At 41.4% G+C, this 20,385-nt stretch overlaps 1 protein-coding gene across 1 annotated transcript in view; it reads right to left on the bottom strand.

Annotated features, from left to right (window-relative positions):
- Positions 1–3,724: 3,724 nt before the first annotated feature.
- The window catches only part of LIN28B (lin-28 homolog B), an 86,694-nt gene continuing 70,033 nt past the window's right edge, over positions 3,725–20,385 (bottom strand). The window contains exon 4 of the mRNA XM_074923186.1: positions 3,725–4,144. Coding sequence (XP_074779287.1) covers positions 3,775–4,144 — 370 coding nt within the window. The 3' untranslated portion in view covers positions 3,725–3,774. The remainder of the gene's footprint in view (positions 4,145–20,385) is intronic.

The following is a 20,385-nucleotide window of genomic DNA, read 5'->3' as shown; positions in this document are numbered from 1 at the left end:
TGAGATTTCCCATGTTCTTTTATAATTCTTCTTACAAAGAATGTTACAAGATCTATAAACACTTTATGGGGCTCTATTCACAAAACTATGACTAAGCAGGAACTCCAGGGTAACACTGGTGCAGAGTAAAACTGGGCTGAAAACGGTGGCCTGCAAAGGGAAGAGGTAGGATCCAAATGTGGTGTTTGGCACTCCCTGAAAGCTGGCTAAAAGCAAAATATTGCAAATGTTATTACAAAGCCAGATTTACCCTCTGCTGCAGCAAAAAGTTATTTGCCTCTTCCTCCAAATGCAAGTCTTCCTCATGGCCTAATTTTTGTAGCGTGTAAATAAATACCATGACCTCTCCTTGGGGGAAGAATAAAAAATGATTAAATCAAATTGAGTATTTTGAGGTGGGGGAATGGGAGGGAGAGAGATTCTTGTTCCAGGTTTAACCTTATCTCCGCTATTGTTAGGAGAAAAATACATCTCTCTTAGCAGTTATTTGAAATACTTCTACTCAAATGAGTTTTATTGTGAAGCCTTCTGTCAAGGATAGGCTGGTGAACAGGGGAAATCTAGATCGAACAAATGCTGCAGAATATTAATTTTGTCCTTAGACATGAAGAAAGAATCCCAAACTCAGTCTGTGCCTCTTCCTTTAAAGGGTTCTTTGCTTATTTGGAGCAACCTATTGAAGGAGTACAACTAGATTTTTTTTTTTTTTTCTACTGCAACCCAGTGCTAAGTAGTTACCTGCCACAGCTTGTGCTGCTATATGTTTAACTTAGGCGTGTATATTTTTGACTCTTCTGGAGATGTATTTATTTTCGTGAACAGTGCCCATAATCCTTTAGACAGAAAAAGAAAAACTTTCAAATAAATGTTTGGAAACGTCTCATAATTTCAAATGGATGCTTCATCTTAAACAAGTATTTGCCATAATGTATGCAGTGGTGAACTATCGGTTAGACATTTAGTACAGATAAAAAGTATGTACCATAGATCAACAGCCACCTTTAAGGCTAGAGCAGCACAAAGGTGTGTTTATGCAGTAAATATGAGGTAGCCTTTTGCTGTAAACAGAATAATAATTTTATTGTCACCTATGTAAACAAAGTGGGCTTGATGCTTCTGTGTTTTTTGTTCTTCCCCCTCCACCCCCCATCCCTCCCCTCCCAGAAAAGCTAAGCTACCAGTAACTCCAGCTGAAAGCCAGTAGGAGCTGCGGTTGCCCAGCATCTCTGAAAACTCAGACCCTGTGAATGTAAAGACACAAATGCTCACATAAGCAACCAGTACAGAATACCACTTTATCATTTCACAGGAACTTACATTACAAAACGCTGAGATCTGATTATCAGAAATGTAGGTCTATGTCAACTCAGAGGTAGTTACTAATATCAGTACATAATACTTATATAGAGATAAAAAGGTCTAAGACTATTTGGTTTGTTCTGAGTAAGCAGGTCTGTAGACTATTCTGTAAAGAAAAAACAACATTACATGGTATATTCCCTGAGCAAAGTTCTTTGTCCTGAGTATGTTATGTAATAGTGATAACATTCTAATATATAAAAATAAAACCTTAAGCTTTCAACAATAAGATAGAGTTTGGTATGTGCTCTTAGCAGTTCAGTCTGACTTTGGTGCACACAGTGATTTCAAACAGCACCAATAAAAAATCTGCATGTTGAAAATATTTCCTTATCTCAGCTCTGAACTTCTTACATATAAACAGGGAATGACCAGTTTTCAAATCCACAATTGCCTATTTCTATAAGGAACTTTGGTTTAAATTTTCAAAGTGACCTAAGTTTTGCATCTTTGCTGTTTAACCTGGTTTTTACACCGGCTAGAAGGTTAAGCAATGCCACTTTGATTTGTCTACATAATTTAAATAAGTTTACTTTCCTTACGTAAGGCAAGGAAGTTCTTCTCTATAGATATATCACATTCAATATCGTCAAAGGTAAGCTTTGCATTAGCATATTGAGAACTTCAGTATAAACCATCGAGATTCTCGCAAACACTGGCAAGGAATTCACACAAATAGTTTTCTTGAAATTGTGCCCTTCACTGAGGTGTTTGATTACTACCTGTTTACTGAAGCAGCAGCAGCAGCAACAGTAAAAGTCTCATCTGGCAGGCCAATGGGAAGGGGAAGGCCACATAACGAGCCAGCTGAATACCTGTTGCAACTATCAGCTGCAAAACAGTTACCACGGGTAGGACTTCGGCTTGCTGTAGCCTTTCAGGCAGGCTGTTCCTTTAGTTTGATTATCCAAGCTTAAACCTACCCGACTCTTTCAAGCTTTAACAGCCTGTGTTTATTGCCAATGTTAAGGATCATACAGGTTTCTCCAATTAACTTTCATCCGCAATGGGATTTGTCAAAGTACGTTATCTTACGTATGACTTGGTAATTCAGAAGTTACAAATGGAAAGAGACTTGAAGTTTTGATAGGCTCCAACTCTATTAACCCCGAGCAAGAGCTGCAGCCCAGGGAGTCTCACTCTGAGGCCACCAATCTCTCTCCTCTTTAATGCAGAAGTGTGTGGTCCCAGTGCACTCCGGACCAAGGCTGGTCAGCAACAGTCTCCAGTTCACAAGAAGCAGATGATGCCCAGGGCTTCCGGCAAATTTGCAGGTGCCTTCACTCAGGCCTGTCTGCAGCAGACACCTGTCCTTCTTGACTGTACACATGCTGCATCATCAGCAAAGGAGGCTGGCTGAGCAACCCCAAATACCCATACACCTTTATTCTGAAGAAACTATTTATCCCAGCATTTTATTAACTTTGCATTCAATTTTCTTTAAAACCAAACCAGACAACAACAACAAAAATCCCTAGGGAGTTCTCCATGGCATGTCAGTAGAAAACAAGGGGGTGGTCCCTTCAAACTGAGGGGCGCTACTTGGGACCAAGAGAAGTTGCTGCTGCTGCTGCTGCTACTGCCACCAAGGTCCCCTAAATGTTCACAGAATACAAAGGGTCTCAAAAAGGTCTGTTTGGTAACAACTTTTACATTCTCCCCTATGTAACAGTCATCTAAATTACAGTTACAACCATATTAATTTAACAAAACGTTTTGAGAAACCAGCAGAGAAACTACACATTCATTGTCTTTTTCTGGAGCTTTAAACTCCTTACCAACAAAGAGTGGTGGCAATGAGAGCCGTGTTGAGTCATGACACTGCCCTGTGAGGGCACAGGGAGGGGAGGGGTTTTGATACTTTGCGGAGATGAGAAAGAAAATAACTCAAATTGATGGTATGGGGGATGTCTTAGTATTTTTAGTACCATATGGCAGCCTTAAAATGTGAAAGTATCCTTTGGTTCGTAAGAGAAGTAACAGTCTTGATCTCAGTTCTGTGTGTGGTTTATCAGGTTTGGTTTCTTTCTGAATGAGATTTCTCAGGTTTTCTTGTTTGTGAACTAGGAATGAGTTCAGGAACGTTTGTGGATACTGTGCCTATTGCTTCACAGTAATGTCTTGTGGGAGCTAGAGAGTGGTCTGATGGAAAAAATATATATTTATAGATACATACACAAACACACACGCGCGTGCACACTCATATACACACACATACAGAAGGTAAAACGTAATGCACCCTGCTCAAATGTATTTTTCTTGGAGTGATTTGTCTAATAAAGAACAAAAATTCACAGTTCCTCAACAGTAGTTAAAATTCAAGGTCAGCTACTGATTATGAAATTATTTCCCCTGTACTTGCATGAGGTAGACATCCCAAGAGGATAAAGAAAATGGAAAGTTATAACAAATGCTTTAAGTTTTTTTCCTTTTCTGAACAGAAGGCCCCTTTCTGCTTGGTTCTTCGGGCGACGCAGACAACTTACTCGACGAAGCTTCCTGTGGTGACCTGCCCGAGCGCTCCGAGATCTCCGACCTGCCCTCCTGAGAGTACGATGGAGACGAGTAGCCGTGCGTCCCTCCCCCTTCTCTCAGGAAAGCAGAAGTGGAAGGCTGCGGTTCAGCTTCGTGTCTTCCCTGAGAACTAGTGGGCTGCTGCGAGACAGTTTTATGGGGGCAGTTAGCCACCATGTGCATGATGCTCTGACAGTAATGGCACTTCTTTGGCTGTGGAGGTAGACTACATTCTTTCGCGTGGTGGTCAAGGCCACCACAGTTGTAGCATCTAAAAGCAAAGAGAAACAGCTGGTTATAAAACGTGTCATCGGACAGTAAGATTTTCTATGGCCAGGGAAGCTCAGCGTGAGCGTGTGCAAGGTCTGCTGGTGAAATAGCGGGGGCTTCCGCACCGGTACTCCCACTGCCGCGGGCTGCGGTACATTTGAGTCGCTCGGAAGGTGCCGCTTTGTGGCACCGGTGCCAAAAACCACCCGGTGCTTGGGGCCGGGAACCTCCGGCCGGGGGACCTGGCCCGCCGGCCCGCCCCGCCCCACAGGGCCGCCGCCTCCCGGGCAGGGCCCCGGCCCCCGGCCCCACTAGAGGGCGCCAGAGGTTCAGGGATCCGGCCGCCGCCGGTGCCTCCGCTCGGCCCGGCACTGACGGCACGGCACGGCCGCGAGTGCGGGTGCCGCGGCGCCTGGCAGGGAGAACACCGCGACGTGGGGCGAGGAGGGGAGGCAGGGAAGTCACCAGCGCCGGCATCTCCCCCTGAGGCGGCGCCGCCCCACTCTGCGTGCACCCGTGCCGTAAAGAAACCTGCAAAGAGGCGATACTCGGCCTCCGCCGTGCCCGTGCCCTAACGGACACGCTGCTTTCGGCCAGGGGAACCCAAACGTGGAGGAGGGACGCGGCGCCCTGCCACTAGCCAGGCTCTCGCCCAGGGCCCCGCACCTTGACTCGTCCGCCTCGGCCAAGGCACGGCCAGGCACGGGCCTGGGCCAAACTTTTACAGTGCTTGTGTTGCAGGGGGCTCGTAACGGCACTTAGGGTTTCGATTCAAAAGAAAATAAATAAAGGCCCTGCAAGAGTCATAAAACAGGGTTGGTTTGTTTTCTCTTTAAATTCCCAAGCTACGTGCTTCCCAAGCGGTGGCGACCTGGGGTGCCATCGCCAACAGGACACGGCTGCCCAGGAGCCGAGAGGCGCAGAGCGTCTCCACCAACGCCCCACGGCAAGGCCTCCTCCTCCCCAGTTCTCAAAACTGGCTAACATCCACAAATACTCTTCTATTAACCTTGTTAGCCAGGGGAGTCCTGAAGAAATCTCCAGCAATTCCTTACTGAATCCTCTTGCTTTGTAACACGCGCCAGGAATGCCAGTCCTTGGATTACATTATTCTAACACGTGATACAAAGAAATAATTGTACGGCTTTGGCATGGTGACCCTATGCCGGTTATGTTCATCACTGAGCTTTCTCTTTTGGCTATTTTTCCATGGTTTCTGTTTCTTTGTTTTATATAACTTGCACTGAATGCACAGATACTTAATTTATTATAATCCAACATGCTACTGGAGAGAACCAGTAACTTTCTTTACTTTCCCTTAATCATCAACTAATTTAAAAATGAATGCACAAATACTTAGGCCTGGTAGAGTCAATTGAAGGATTAAAAAAGAGTGTAAGTATAACTAACTATATGTACAAAATAGTACAAAATGTTGTGGCTTGAGCCCACATGATGATATTTTAAATTTTCAGATTCCTGGACAGTAACAAGGCACTGTTTCAGTTACTATTTAGTGGTCACTACTAGACTATATAAGCCCAAGAAGTTTAGTCCATGCTAAGTTCTATGTACAGCTGGAGTCTCACCTACAGAATTTACTTCACCTTCCAAAGAAATGCTATTGATAAAACCTGCCTAATTTTTAAGAAGATTGCAAAATGGCTGTTAACATTTGCAAATCCACTCCAAGAAACAATCCCTCCGCACCTCTCTTTTCGTATCTCCTCTTCACTATTAGCCATACTAACCAGATCTTTATTTTAACAAATAAAAAAACCAGCATAAGTTGCCCATGGCATGCTGTCATGTCCTACAAGACTGACCTATAATTTAGAGAAGTTAAATGATGAACAGAACTTCATTATCTTTCAGAAAACATTGTCATTAAATTGTCATTTCTTCTCTAAAAATGGATAAGAAACAGGAAAACAAAGCCATTATACTGAACTCTGCGCTTCTGTGACAACTGCAATAACATATTTTAGGTGAACCAGTTCCATTTTTATGTTACCACTGCACTGAAGTTTTATGGGATTTTTCAGTGGAATTTGAAGACTGCTTACACAGTCTACAGACTACAGAATAACCCATGAAGAGACACGCAATATAAATCTTTCCTTGAATCAAGAAGAAAATAACATGTACAAGTCCCATTGTCATTTGGTATTGATTTCCCTAGCATAGGAAGGGAAAGGACACACTAGAAGTGTTGTAAAATACAGACATCCTGATCAAGACTGAAACATCAAGCTTTTTTTCTTCTATAATTAAAACAAAAGTTGTAAGTTATTAAACAATATCCATCTGACTTTTTCCCAAATCATTGCAGATATTTTCAAAGTAGTGATCCCCACTTAGTAGTAGAACTCTTAACTGGCATTCAGCTATGTTTTCCCAAAGAGCTTTCTAAACATCTTCTTGATAAAATAATAAGGAAGTGAAACTTGCAATTAGAGAAACAAAGAACAGCAGCAACAAAAATCCTTAAGTGTTTTACTTTCTCCTCCAATAAATACACCTAAGAATTCACAAATGTGGTATTCATTGTCATTTAGGTTATATTAAAGAATTATGTTTATTATTATCTTCTTTGTTTTCTAGTAGTGTATTTGTTTCTGGGCTAAGTAAAATACAGGATAACATGGGAATGTGCAGACATTCCACAAATCATGCATTTTATCTTAATTCAGAATACAGTATTTTATAGCTGTGAATGCATTTGCACTTGTTTATTTCCCTTAATATCACATATATTTAGAATGGTTAAAAAAGAAAAAGTTTGAAAATAGGTTAAAGGGCCTCAGTAGCAGGGTAGGTGGTAGCCATGGACAAATCAATTTAATCAGTCACTATGGTATGCACTGTGTTATCCAATTCAGTGAACCATTTCACCTCACCAATTGACCAAGAACCTGCTGTCAGGGCCCCTGCTTCCACTCAAGAGGCCTCTGTCACCTTTTGCATATATATTTATCAATACATCCTATTTGCAAAATATTGTAATTCCCTGCATGTATTCAAGTTACTGCTAAAATGTCACCATAAAAGAAAACTCTATCAGAAGCAGTTGTGATTAAACTATGATTTGGCTTTTCAGGAATGTTTTTTGTTACCAACCAAATCAAGCATCTGGCTAAAGTGTCACACTAGAATATATGTGCCAGCCGGGGTGTGCCTGGACTTAAACAGGAGGGTGGTATTTATTCAATTCTTTTTAACTATTTATTCATTCCTTGTCAATCATTCTTACCAGGAGAACAGATCACACCCCGCTCTGAACTGCCTTCCCTCTCAAGGGATTTACACCAAAATGGAAATGGTCAGCCACCTCAGAGCTCACAAATGATACCACATGGCATCATCCACGCACATTAAGGTATGGTATTAACCCTTTTGTCCAAAACGCTTCAACTCTTTTCTCCTCTCTGCTGTATATACTTATGTTACAACGTAATGAAACCTGATAGCACATGATATGTGCACATAAGCTCATACATCTACATCTCTATGTATACATAAATATATTGAACAACATACAAACTTGCTCCTGCTAAGAAAATTGGCAAATTCTCATTTGACTGTGTTCTCAGAAACTCTAGATTAGTACAACCATAACAAATGTTTCTTCACTTCAGAAGCACTACAAAAATAATGTATGTTAGCTTAAGCACAACATAGAAGTTTATACGTAAATTACATCATGAAATGAATAAACCACAAAAAGCCCTTAAAAGTGCAGTTATAGTAGAAGTAACACAAAAAATCAAAGGCAAGAAGGATTTGTTAAAATAGTACTGTCTTTCTCACAGTAGGCTCCCATGATTTACTAGGTAGCTTCAGGCTCAAAAAATGATGCAACAGAGTAAATAAAAGAGATAGCAATTATCCTAACAGGGAATCCTTTCTTCACTACAGCACAGGGTGAATCAGGGTGATTCTTTTTGACATAAAATAGATGAAAATTTTATTAAAGGAACACCCTGAGGCACTTGTCTAGCACTGTATTTCAATATTCTTAAGAAAACAGTAACATTAACACCTACTAATGAAGAAAGAAGAGAGCATACGGGGACGTTAAAAAACTCTGAAATTCTCCTCCACTACATATTTGTGATTGCACCAAACTGTAGATATTAAAGGAAATATGAACAAGCAAAAAGTGTAGATTCCAGCATAAACTATGATGTATTAACTGCAATAAGCTGATAGCTAAAATTCATTGGAAGTACTCAATTTCACAACTAAATGAAGATGCAAAATGAAATACACTCTAGGTTTCAGTTCTTTTCCTTGTCCCAGCAGTCAACTCCTAGGAAGCACACCCTAGCCCTACTCCTTTTAAAATTACAATACCCCTGCCTTGCAAATACATTCACCACAGTAACAGCTCAGCTGAGCTAAGCAGTAAGGAGGGTAAGCACAACTGCTTGCTTCTTCAATGCTGCTTTATAATATGATTTAGATGATAAACTAATATACATGAAAAGTAGAGGATCATTTGTGTGGCTCCACCCCATTATCTGTTGAAACAAGAAGATTTAAAATTACCCTGATGACTTTTCTTGGAGGGGTGGGTTTAACATCTAACAGGGATAGCAAAGAGAAAAAGAGTATACAGTCAGAGTAAGATTAAAATAATTCACCAATAAACCAACTCCTCTTCTGTTTTTCCTTTTCAAATGCTATCAGACAACAAAAAACTGCACCTTCGCTAACAATGCTCCATCTAGCAATGTTAATGCTTTAAAAAATGGTGTGGTGTTCTAACAGCATGTACAAGTGAGATGTTTTTACAGTACACTGAATGCCAACTAAGCGGTTAAATAAAGCATCAAGGAAATGTTTAAAATTGTACCTAAATGTGCTGTCTTTTTTAGCAATTACTTTCACAACATACCTAAAGAAAGTCCAGCTCTTGCAGACAGAATACATGGATCACTTGAACTACCCTGTTTTGCTGTAAAAGGAGGTTAAACTACCCATGATCTAACAGAAGTATGGATCTTAGACAAAACTAAGATGTTTTACTCTTCAAGGGCTTCAGTAACTTGTCTTGAAAATCAGGCCACGGGGCAGTGTAAGGGACACTTCTTGCTGGTGGATGTGAGTATTTAGAAAAGCTCCAGAAGGCATGTGCTTGCTCAGGCACCACCTGGGACGAGTGAGAAACACCCCCAACACCTCCGCAGGACTGAGTCTTCTGGACTGTTGAGGATCTGCTAATTTCAAATTGTCTTTGAGATAAACACAAGTATATTTTAATGGATTAATTAAAACATTCCAGTAACCACATCCTGGATATAAAATCTGTCACATCAGCACTCTAAAGACTGGCAGGATCACAGGTGATTGCTACTAAATGAGCACCTCTTGTATGTTACCGTATTATAAAAGGGCTAATCGCTTTTATTTAATACAGTCATAATACAAAAATCCTTCTTGCTGAGAAGCCTACACTTAACAGTGAAAAAAAAGCTTGAGTATTTTTTGAAACAGGGCATTACCCTTATGCCTTAAAACAGACTGCACATGCAGACCTCATCCTTTTAAAGCAAGAAATGCTGAAACTAAGTATGAGACTGCAGTTGCTGCAACTGAGAAACAGGCAGCAACTGTCCCTGGAAAACAAAAAAGTTTGATCAGCTGCCAAGGCAACCCACTGCAGGAGCAGCAGGAGCGGCAGCGGGTGGCAGGGGAGGAGCGGGAGGCAGTGGGCACCCCCGCGCACCCCCAGCAGCTGCCAGTGCCCACCGGCAGCCCCGCACTGGGCACCAGCTCCTCCCTCTGCCACATTTAACGGGGGATTCCCTCGCAGGCATTGTTTCGGGAGATTTCTTCCCCGCCCCAAACCTTTTAAGCAGCATTTTTTTAAAAAAATCACGGGGCGCAGGAGGGAGTCTCGCCACGGTGCATGGCTGTGTTCCCTCCCTCACTGCCGAGCCGTACCCTGCTCCCCGCACCCTGCAAGGGACTTAACACACAGAAACGTGACCCAGCTTTTTGTTTTTAAATGATGAAAACCACTGGTGAGTCAAGGAGACATACACAAGACATACTGAATGTACAACACTCTGCCCGCACCCTCCGAGAGGGAAATTGCTGGAATGTTTCTGCTCACATGCACATTGTCGTGTTTTATGTCATTTTGTTTATCAGCCTTTAATTCTGTGGCTGAATGCAGGAGAGAATACAGGTAACTCTGAAAACACTCTATAGAGCTATTAGTATTGAAAATACTGAATACTGAAATAGTACTGAAAAAAAAAAAAAAAAGATCAAGTGAAACTATCTTGTTAAATAAACTAGAGAATGGAACATTCAAACATCTTCATCACAGCATTTATGGTGTGTCCAAGCAAGCAGGTTCATACTAAGGCAGAAAATGTCACTAGCACTCTCATTCATCAATCCATTAAAAAAAAAAAAAAATCAGTTTAATTTTAAAACTCTAATTCTTTTTAATGAAGTATGTTGGGAAATGGTTTATTATCAGTTCACAAAGCAGCACATTGGGGCCACATTTAGATTTGTGCTGATCCTGTATTTGCTACCCTGTACCCCTCATTCACTCAACACCCTGTGCAGAGGCAACAAACTGGGAAAGTTAATTGCAGGCTGTTGTTCTTCAGTAAAATTCAGTTTGAAAATTTCTGATGTTTTACTAGCTTTTTGAGATTAACAGAAATACCATTTTCTAAAAAACACCCAAAAAGCCCAAACCAAAACAAATGAACTCCTAAAGAAATAAAGATTAAATAAAAGAAAAATGCTCATCTATTTCTCCTCCAAATTCTACAACACATGATAATGTACCAGGGATCAGAGACTTTCAATTTCATGAGAAAATCAAGGTCTCTCCATTTTTTTCAGCTTGCCTTCTTTCATCTTACAGATAGCCCCAGCATGCTGACACAAACCCACTGTCTGAAAGGCTTACAATAACACAGGGTCGAATACTGATGATGTTTACTCTTGTTACAAATAAATAAATAAAAACGCTCCATTGTAAACTCATCAGATCGGCTAGTTTTCTGGGGTTAGTTCTAAATCAATCTGTTTCCCCTGGTGTATCACAGAAGTAATATCAATAGGTTACGGTCTTTTGTTGCTTGGGTTTCCCCTCCCCCTTCCCCCCCAACAAAGAAGCTGACAAACAAAGTGGGGCATTTGCCTGATAAATCAGGCCTGTCGGAATACGATTTAGTTTTAGTTCGTGAGGAAATAAATCTGTTTAAAATCTGCTAATATGATTTTATTGGAGGGTGGATATTTTTTTTTTTTTGAAGACCAAGAACAACAATGAAACAGAAAGGTGGTTCAAAATGCACAAAATGCAGTCTTTTTCTCCACAAAAATTGAAAGGACTACATGAACAGCAGCTCTTAAAAAATAACCTCAACGATGTCGTTTCCATTCTTTTCTCCTTTCCATGAAATCTTATCTCTGCTATCCACTCCCCTCCTTACAGGCATGGAGGAAAATGATTTTTTACATAATCACATAAAAATCCTTACGAAATGCATCCTCACAGAGGAATGCTTTGGATGTACTTTCATTTCTTACAACAAAAGGATTTTCTTTATATATTGAGAGTTAAGAACTCCTGAAACAATTTACAAAGCAAGGTCTTTTTTCTAAATAACATGAAAGATGGTTTTGCTCCAATAGTATCAATACAGCATGGAAAGAATGTGTATATTTTAATGGCTTTAACCCATTCAGCTAAAGCAGATACAAGATCAGTGAGATGGTTTAAGTAAGTTATGTTTTAAACAGTCATATATCACGCATTTCAAACGTGAAATGTTATACTGTGATTTTAAATAAGTCTACTACTGTTAATCTTATTGCATTATGAAACCACACACACAAATATCCTCAACCACAAATTTCCCTTGTAAACCTTAACTTCTGTGGGAATAGTAAAATAAAAGGGATTTTAAATTAAAACAGTTCTGTATGCAGCACTTTTAAAAACAGTATTTTCCACAGTTCACGGTGGTGGAAAGGCTGCCAAACAGGTTTGCTCTGGGTGTCACTGCAGTGTGTACCCACATTTGCAGCCTACTGCCAGAGTTTGCCGGTGTGCAGTGCTGGGCGAGCATGGGGGTGACCAGAACGAAGGAGACCTTGGCAGGCTGAGTTTGAAACCACTCCTTGGTGTCCCTGTTTACATAGTTCACTAACACCAGAAGTCTTCACAGAGGTGGCTTGAACCTCCTGGCCATGTGGATAAGGGTGCACGCTACATAAAACCGGCTCAACTCTTTCTGGGTCAGTGAGGTGCTGTTCATGAGCTAAGAGGCATGCCTGACCTTATCTGCTGCTCAGCAGAGCTGGTTCCAGGGTTTCTACATCCACTGATCAGCTAATCCACAGATGAGATAAAAGGGTACTAGGTAACTGGGAATTAGCTGTTAAAAATTGTAATTTCCCTTTGGTTCCTTATTTTATCACTAATGTTAGCAGCAAATACAAGTAACACCAACTCATCACAACAGCAGGAAACAGCAAACAGCATCCTGGCAGTAGATCGGAGCACTGAAGCAAGTAGTGGTAGAGGAAGAGGAAGAAGGCTGATCTGGAAGTTCATAATCTGTTCTTCTTCCCCAAATACCAGTTTAACATCATATAACTTTAGGTAACCCTTATCAACTGGTATCATCCACAAAGTTTCAGATACATCTGGTGACTTAGATCCTAGCCTTAAAAGGGATTTTCCTATTACATTTACCAAATTCGATGGCTTCCATGAATATGGGCTTCACAAGTGTTAAGGACTGCAGGATTTGACCAGCAATTCGCATCTTCATTTCATTCTTCAGAACTAAAGGGAGGGTTACTGTCTGACACACTATGAGGAGGCGAGGCCAGCTATCTCTATAGGGGTTCCTTCCGAAGCTCATGGAATTGCTAGAGTAAGCTGTGTCATATGAAATACTGCAGGGCCTCCTTTCCCAACTGTGTAACAAAAGGACATCAAACATGGTGGTCTGTTTTCCTTGAAATCACACCTATAACTTCACATGCTCAATACCTGCAAAAACAATTAAGCCATTCAGATGCTCTATAGCCACAATTTACTGGTAAGGGAAATCTGTATCACCCTGATACACTCAGAAAGAAAGCAGTCAGTTCCCAATTCACTTTCCCAAGGTTATATCCTAAGCTGTCTAAAATGGACTAGCTCCATATATAGACATTACTAAATGGTTGTGTTCAGCATTTTCTGTAAGACATTTTTTAAGAGGTTTTCAACATCTTAAAGAAAAAATTAATTTGGAAACCTTTCATATCAAAATGCAGAAGCAACAGTAAAGCGGCTGCAACAGGATTATGCCTCATATGTTAAAGCTTTTAATTCCCACCTGAGGCAGGTACTTCTGTTGTCCCACACTGCCTGATCCCTGAGAATTAGAAGTGAAATAGTGCAATTTTCTACTATTCTGCCCTATCCCACCACCAGATTTATCTTTGTTGTTAGTTCTCTCTATAATTGTGTACATAGAAATAATAAACCACATTTGCGCACATAAAACCTACATTATTAATTCAAAATTTTACATTTCTTTTTTCTTAATATGGGCTCAGGATGGCAAATCTCATGCACAGGTGTGAGTTTAATACTTCTTTCTCTGAATTCTGTTAATTCTGTGTACAGTTAAAAATAATGAAACATAACTGAAAGCATTTCACTGTATGTGGTAAACTAGATCACTTTATCCGTCCTGGTTGTGATTACATACATTAAGTGATACCACTCCAGTAAAATGATAACGAGGTTAATAAAACTTTTTTTAAAAGATTGCATCTTCCCAGAAACAGAGCAACTTAATGGTCTTAATTCTGCTCTCGGTCATATGGGTGTAAATCTAGAGCAATTTTGATGACTTCACTGAGCTTATTCTCTGTTAACTTTAACAAGTGTAACTGAGAAAATAATTTCCCACTGTGTGTGAATACTGAAAAGTCACACTGCAGTAGCCAAGGCTGGTTGCAGAGGTCAGGCTGATATAAGCTGAGAGGCAATGCAGCAATGCAGGCTGAAGCCCCTCAGTTCCACCTCTAAATCTGTTTGTTAGTTGATGGAACATTTCAGAGCATAACGCAGCATAAATCACAATGTTGAAAAAAGAAAACCAAAGAATTACAGCCAAGGTAGACGAGTGATGTATTTGATTCTTCTTCCCATTCATGTTCAGCCTTTCGGGTTGAGAAAGAATGAACGATTTCAAAAGTAAGGATGTTTATAGGCCAAGGATCAATTTTCCTGGCATGACTGATGAACTCTGCATCAGGAGATTTAGATAAAATAGAAACCGTAGACTTAAATAAAATGTCTGAAAGCAAAGAACAATTCAGATAAGGGCACCCCAGTTGTGATCAATGCAAAGGGACAGCAGATTACAGGTCAGGCATTGAGTGCACTGGCCAAAGAAAATTGCAATGGATATGCTTACTGAGCACAGCACAACCAGCTATCTGTACTTTTGATCAGAAATTCGTACCCAAGCCACAACTTCAATTATGGAAGTCCTGAATTTACAATTTTGAAAGCAGTCACAACCAGAAGAGCGATTAATGCTAGCATCGTGTCTGTGCCCTAACAATTTATCTGCACTCTAACCAAACCACCTTCCAGTTATCAGTAGCATTCACTGTGCAAGGCAGAAAAGTGTACATTAAGACTGGGAAGTGCATGGAGGCAGAAAGCGCAACACATTTTTAATGCAAGCCCTGAAGTTGCTAGCAATGAATCTGACCTCTGGTTGGGATAGAAGGTGGCATGTATTTCTCTGCAGCCTCATATGCGAAGTGTACACAGACCAGCAAGGTACTGAAAATTTCTTGAGGGGAAAATAGTTACGAGTTCTTCTGTTTTGGAATGCAAATCCCAACTTCTGGAAAAATAATGGAATACTCAGTTATGCTGGTAGCCTGTCTGTTCTCCTCAGATTCCAGGCTCTGGAGACAGGTTAGAAGACAGAGGGGTGACTGAGACATACTGTGTTGGATGGGAATCTTACATAATAACATGTGAAATCCATAGAAATTCATAGGATTTCATTATCCCTGACTGAAACCCAGTTTCTTCCCCTTTTAGTGATTATTGGCCATACTACTACGAGGTTATGGAGACAACTCTTACTATTCATTGAACAGTTAATTATTCCAGTGATAGATCTTCCACAGGAAAAATTATGAGTATCCTTCCCCCACAAGGCCTTAAAATTATTGCAGCTGAACCAGCTAGGGCAGTGGATTTGAATTTACAGCTAGACAGAGACCTGGATCTATTTTTTTTCCATTCTGAATAAATGCCCATTGCTGGGTAGAGGGAGCAGGGAGTTCACTGGCAGGCAGAGTAAGGGAGCCCAGCTGCTCGGCACCAGGCTGGAGCAGGACCCCTGCTCTCCAGTCAACATCCTCCATTTGCGTGAACCCTTCCTCACAGCTACTCCTCAGGGGTGGCAATGGGTGCCACAACCCTCAATTTGTGCAATAAAAATTGTATCAGGTGTCAGTGTTAGGTGTCCATATTACTGCACCATTGTAAAAACCACACCACCAGTCAGGAGTTGCCATACGCTTTGTAGCTGAACTCTTCACCCTGTGCTGCCCAGAGCCTCCATCGCTGCCTGCCCTCCTCAGGCACAGTCTCCCCCCACACCTCCTGGTGCTGCTTCCACCACTGGGTGTAATCCTCCTGGAAATGCTCAGTGACCCCTGCTCCCCAGAGAGTGAAGATGAGAAACCCTTGTCTCTTACCTACAATCTACTAATCCTTCTTCAAAAGGCTGAACAACAACCATCTGGAGATCACAGCAACCTTCTGACAGAGGGAAGACTTGCATCCAAACATGTCATTCACACTGAGGTATGTGGTGAACTCTCAGGGACCTTTTGTGTAAAATGTGCTCACTGGCTTGGGCCATACAGGTGAAGGGGAGGGCTCAGAAGCCAACCTGATAATTTTGCAGGGCTCAGCTGTAAGCTGGAGCACTGAGTTGCTGGCTGTCCCATAGAAACTCCAACTGATACAAGACACAGCAAGTGAATTCAAGGATTCGTTTGAGGCTCTTGGCAGGACCCAAACATTAAATCTAGAAACCCAATGCCTTCTGTGTCGTTGAAAATAGTAGCATGTGAACGGTTTTAGCCATAGAAGACAAGGGACCAGACCTTTAAAAGTCTGATACTTCCCACACTATTCCTAAATACTTCCAGGAATAAGTCAATTGTTTATTAAATCAGCCTCACTCTTGAAAACCTGCAAGGCCAGAAAGCCTTGCTCCTAAATCAAAATCCCTTTGGCCCTCCTCCTTACAAACCTTCTAATTCTAAATATCAAAAACACCTGGAAATACCCAATTCCAAATAAGCACAGAATGACTGTATCCTGCATCCAGGACTCAGGACCTCAAGCACAGCCCACAGATTTCCCTCAAAAAAAGTCTCATCCTTCCCAGGCTCAGAGGCTTGTAATGGAGAGCGTGGCATCACCTTCTTTCTCTGTTACTGGGCACCCTGTGTGATCCTGTTGTGTATAATCAAACGTTTACAGGTATTTAAGTGCTTAAGTCCCACTGACTTCAGAGATAAGCAAGATCCTCATAGCTTTGAGGATCTGACCCTGTGCCCCTAAGAATTAAATCTAGAAAAAGCAAGGAAAAAAGAGTTATGGCACAACAGTACAACCATATGGTGATGAGGCCACAAGTTAACCGGCATTCACTGAACTAAAGCAGGAATCAAGCACCTTCTGAACAACACATGAAATACTTGATTTTGAAATTGTCATCATTGTTATGGCTATTTCACTGCTGTCCAACCCGTGGGATGAAAAGTCATAAACAAGCTGTGAAAAGTCATTTCACTTATGTCTACAACTGAAGCATTATGTGGAAAATGAGAGCTTAATTGGACCTCGCACAAATGCAGAAAAACCCTCCACAGGTCTTTTTCATTCCCTGTTGGCAGGAAGCACAAAAATGAGAATCGGATGTGGAAAACACACACTTTCTACATGGTTGAAAAGCCTGAACCAGAATATCTTCAATAAACTATTGTGCTTAGCTTTCATCCTGGTTTCCCACAAAGCTTTGCACAGTGAGTGCCACCGCTGCTTGCTGTCTTGGCAGCATCAGCGACAGCTTCTGGGGTGCCCTTCTGTTTTCACACTCCATACTGTGAAACAAGCCAGCAATGGTATGCTCTGCCAGGCAGGATGCAGGGAACTGCCAGGGATCCTGCTCAAGTGCTGCAACCCATCCAGAAACGTAAGCAGTGACCAGGACTCCAGCTCAACTATTTTGCATTTCATTCATAGCTTTTCTTTGGTAATGTGAAAATAAATGGAAGATAATCATGTAGTAAACAGTCCCTTTTCAAGAAGAATACTTCCAAAGCCAAAATGATCTGCTTTCAAAAACTCCCGAGAATGATCCATGCAACAACTAAAACTAGTAGCCAGTTCTCAACTGCAAAAGTTTTCAGCTAATTCATCTACTTTTTTTCAGTTTGTAGTGTTTGTTTAGCTTGGTTCACATCACACCTCCAGTTTGGAGGCAAAATCATAAACCATTGCATTGGCACAACTGTGGGTGTGATAAACACTGGCAGGAGGTGGGAGGGAATAGATTAAGCAGTGAGATTCCCTTCGTCCTCAAACACTCTTGCTCTAGAGGAACTGCAGTGTGGAACTGCACCCTGTGTCTGGGACTTACCCCTGGTCACAGCACACTCATGGCCTTTACACAAATATGTAGTGGATTTCTACCTGGGTTCATGAATATGTCTATCATAATATTTCATGTATCTGATCTGCACCAGTAGGAGTGTGTATGTGAAGGATGGATGAAAGGATCATGCATTGAAAGTCCAGGTACAAGATGCAGATACTGAACTTAGTTTTTTAAACTGACTGACTGTGGCTGAATTCCCTTTCAGTTAGCGACAACGAACTGGAGGAGAACTGACAAAAAGGTAGCTGAGTTCGCTGTGAAGTGTGCTTTGAGTGAAATACACACTACAGCAGACAGAGATGTATGTTTTCCCTTGTCTAAATATGGTTTTACACCATTCTTTTATATATTCCCCATAAAATTAACCATCCCTGTTTCTGGTTAACTAATCCTTTTTTGGTGAACTCTCCCTCCACTCACACATAGCATAACTGGGGCATTTCCCACCTTATGCTCATGCAAGTGCTACTTGCAGCTGGATTACCTTCTATCTCCTTCACAGGTTCTGCCTTGCCGCATTACAATTTCTTTATTTCCCTTCCACTCTGCAATTCTGGGTGTGGAAGCACTGCACCTGCCCAGACTCAACAAGAACAGCTCTCTGATTATTTTCTTTCTGAGGCTGTTGTGAAGATAGGGCTTGAGTCAAAAGTTGCTTCTCATGAACAGAGAGCAGTCTGGTAGCTAAAAAGGGAGAAGGGATTATCAATGGTTTGTGACCCGTTAAGTCATGAGATGACTTCTCAGCTCCATTTACTTTGCCTGTTGTTACTTCAAGCGCAGGACCCTGGCAACTCTGACATGCCTGTCAAATGACATCTTGCCATAATCATGGTTCCGATTACAGCACTGCTGCATACAGTCAGAAACTGAAGTGTATTTTTTAAGGATATTCCTGTCTTTCTAAGACATACGAAAGGGCAGCACAGAGGGGCCATCAGAGTGGGTCAGAGAGTTGGACAACAGAAGAGGGAGAGGGATAAACAAGCACAGGGCCATCCACACCAAGCCCTCTATCAATGTCACGTTGCTGAGGCGGACACCATTCATCATCAGTGACACTGGCTCACTGTCTGGCAAAACCTGGAAGGCATGAAGCAAATGCAGGGCTGTTGAGCACTGGTGAGGCCAAAGCCAACCTTTTGGCAGCACGCTAGAGAGGAAGAGTGCCCCGTCACAGCAGTACTGCACAGCTCACCAAGGAGGAAGCTCAGTGTGGCAGGCTGCTTGCTTGAGGCCTTCCTATGCGAGACTACTGCCATCACTAGGATAACGGCTCATCAGAGATGTCTGCTGGTTTTATGGTACACAAGTTCAATTGTTTAACTTCAGGAGGAGCATGAAGTTCTGCTTGGTTATTGAACTCATGATTTGGGGTCGAAGGCAGGCGAGATGGCTAGGTTTCTTGTATTTGTTGTTCGGTGCAACACTCGCCCTGCTCTATGGATTGCCTTGAGCACTTCTGCAGCAACAACAGATGTATTCTCTCTCTGGAAATTACCTTAGATCTTTACCACAGAGTTAACTGCTCAAATGCTTGTCTTACAGATCATAAAACAGCTTCACAATTGAATTATCAACTTTGATACTCATTCAATAACAACCAAATTTTTATTCAAGAACGGGACAGCCTATAGGACAGTCAAGTTCCCTTGAAGCGTCTCAAAGACAAGACAAAGAGCATGATTTCTGCAAAATGCTGTGATAACTTCAATGCTTTGTTACACTCTATGGCATAGAAATTAACAGGTCAATGTACCTGTTGATATACCGCTGGCTGTCTGCAGCTAAAATTTTTTAAAGGTCATTATTTACCATGGTCAAGTATGCTACTAGCTAAGTATTTTGAAATATATCTGAAAGCAGAATGTGTTTTACAACAAACTACGTTTCCATGTATCAATATCCTTTTTAGCTTAAACGTGGTATGTTAACCAGAAAACTCCAATCTAGAAATGCTGGTGGTAACATTTCTCAGGCCTTTAATAACTTCTGCTGTTAGTTGAATCCAGAAATTAACATTATAATGTCCTTAAAATATTCTGAGTAAACTATATTTGACTGTAATTCTAATTTGTTGACAGGATTTTTTTTTTTTTCGGTTAATGATTTAGCCAAAAAATCTGCACTTTCCAAATAGTACTTACAAATTATTTAAATGCTACCACTCTGTATCTTTCAAAGAGCATCAATACCAAATGCACTTGCCACACATGTTAGGAGACCCTTGCCACGTGTGTTTAGAGCGGTGCTCCCTCCGGTCTGGCTCCAAAGTTAAAGCATCTGAAGTGTAAATTGTGTGTGACACAGCCAAGGAAACCCACTTTACTTTAACCTTGTTAATGGTGAGCCAGATGGAGCTGCTGAGGCCACCCATTGTTCAGGTTTGCATTTTTCTGTAATGCCATGGTGTAGGTCCATAGGGCCTCATGAATTCCCCTCTCTGAATATATACTGTGCTGTTAAAGGCACTGAAAGGATCAAGCTCTGCTCT

The sequence above is a fragment of the Athene noctua genome, chromosome 1, assembly GCF_965140245.1.
Source record: "Athene noctua chromosome 1, bAthNoc1.hap1.1, whole genome shotgun sequence".
NCBI lineage: Eukaryota > Metazoa > Chordata > Aves > Strigiformes > Strigidae > Athene > Athene noctua.
This window is presented reverse-complemented; position numbering and strand designations above follow the sequence as displayed.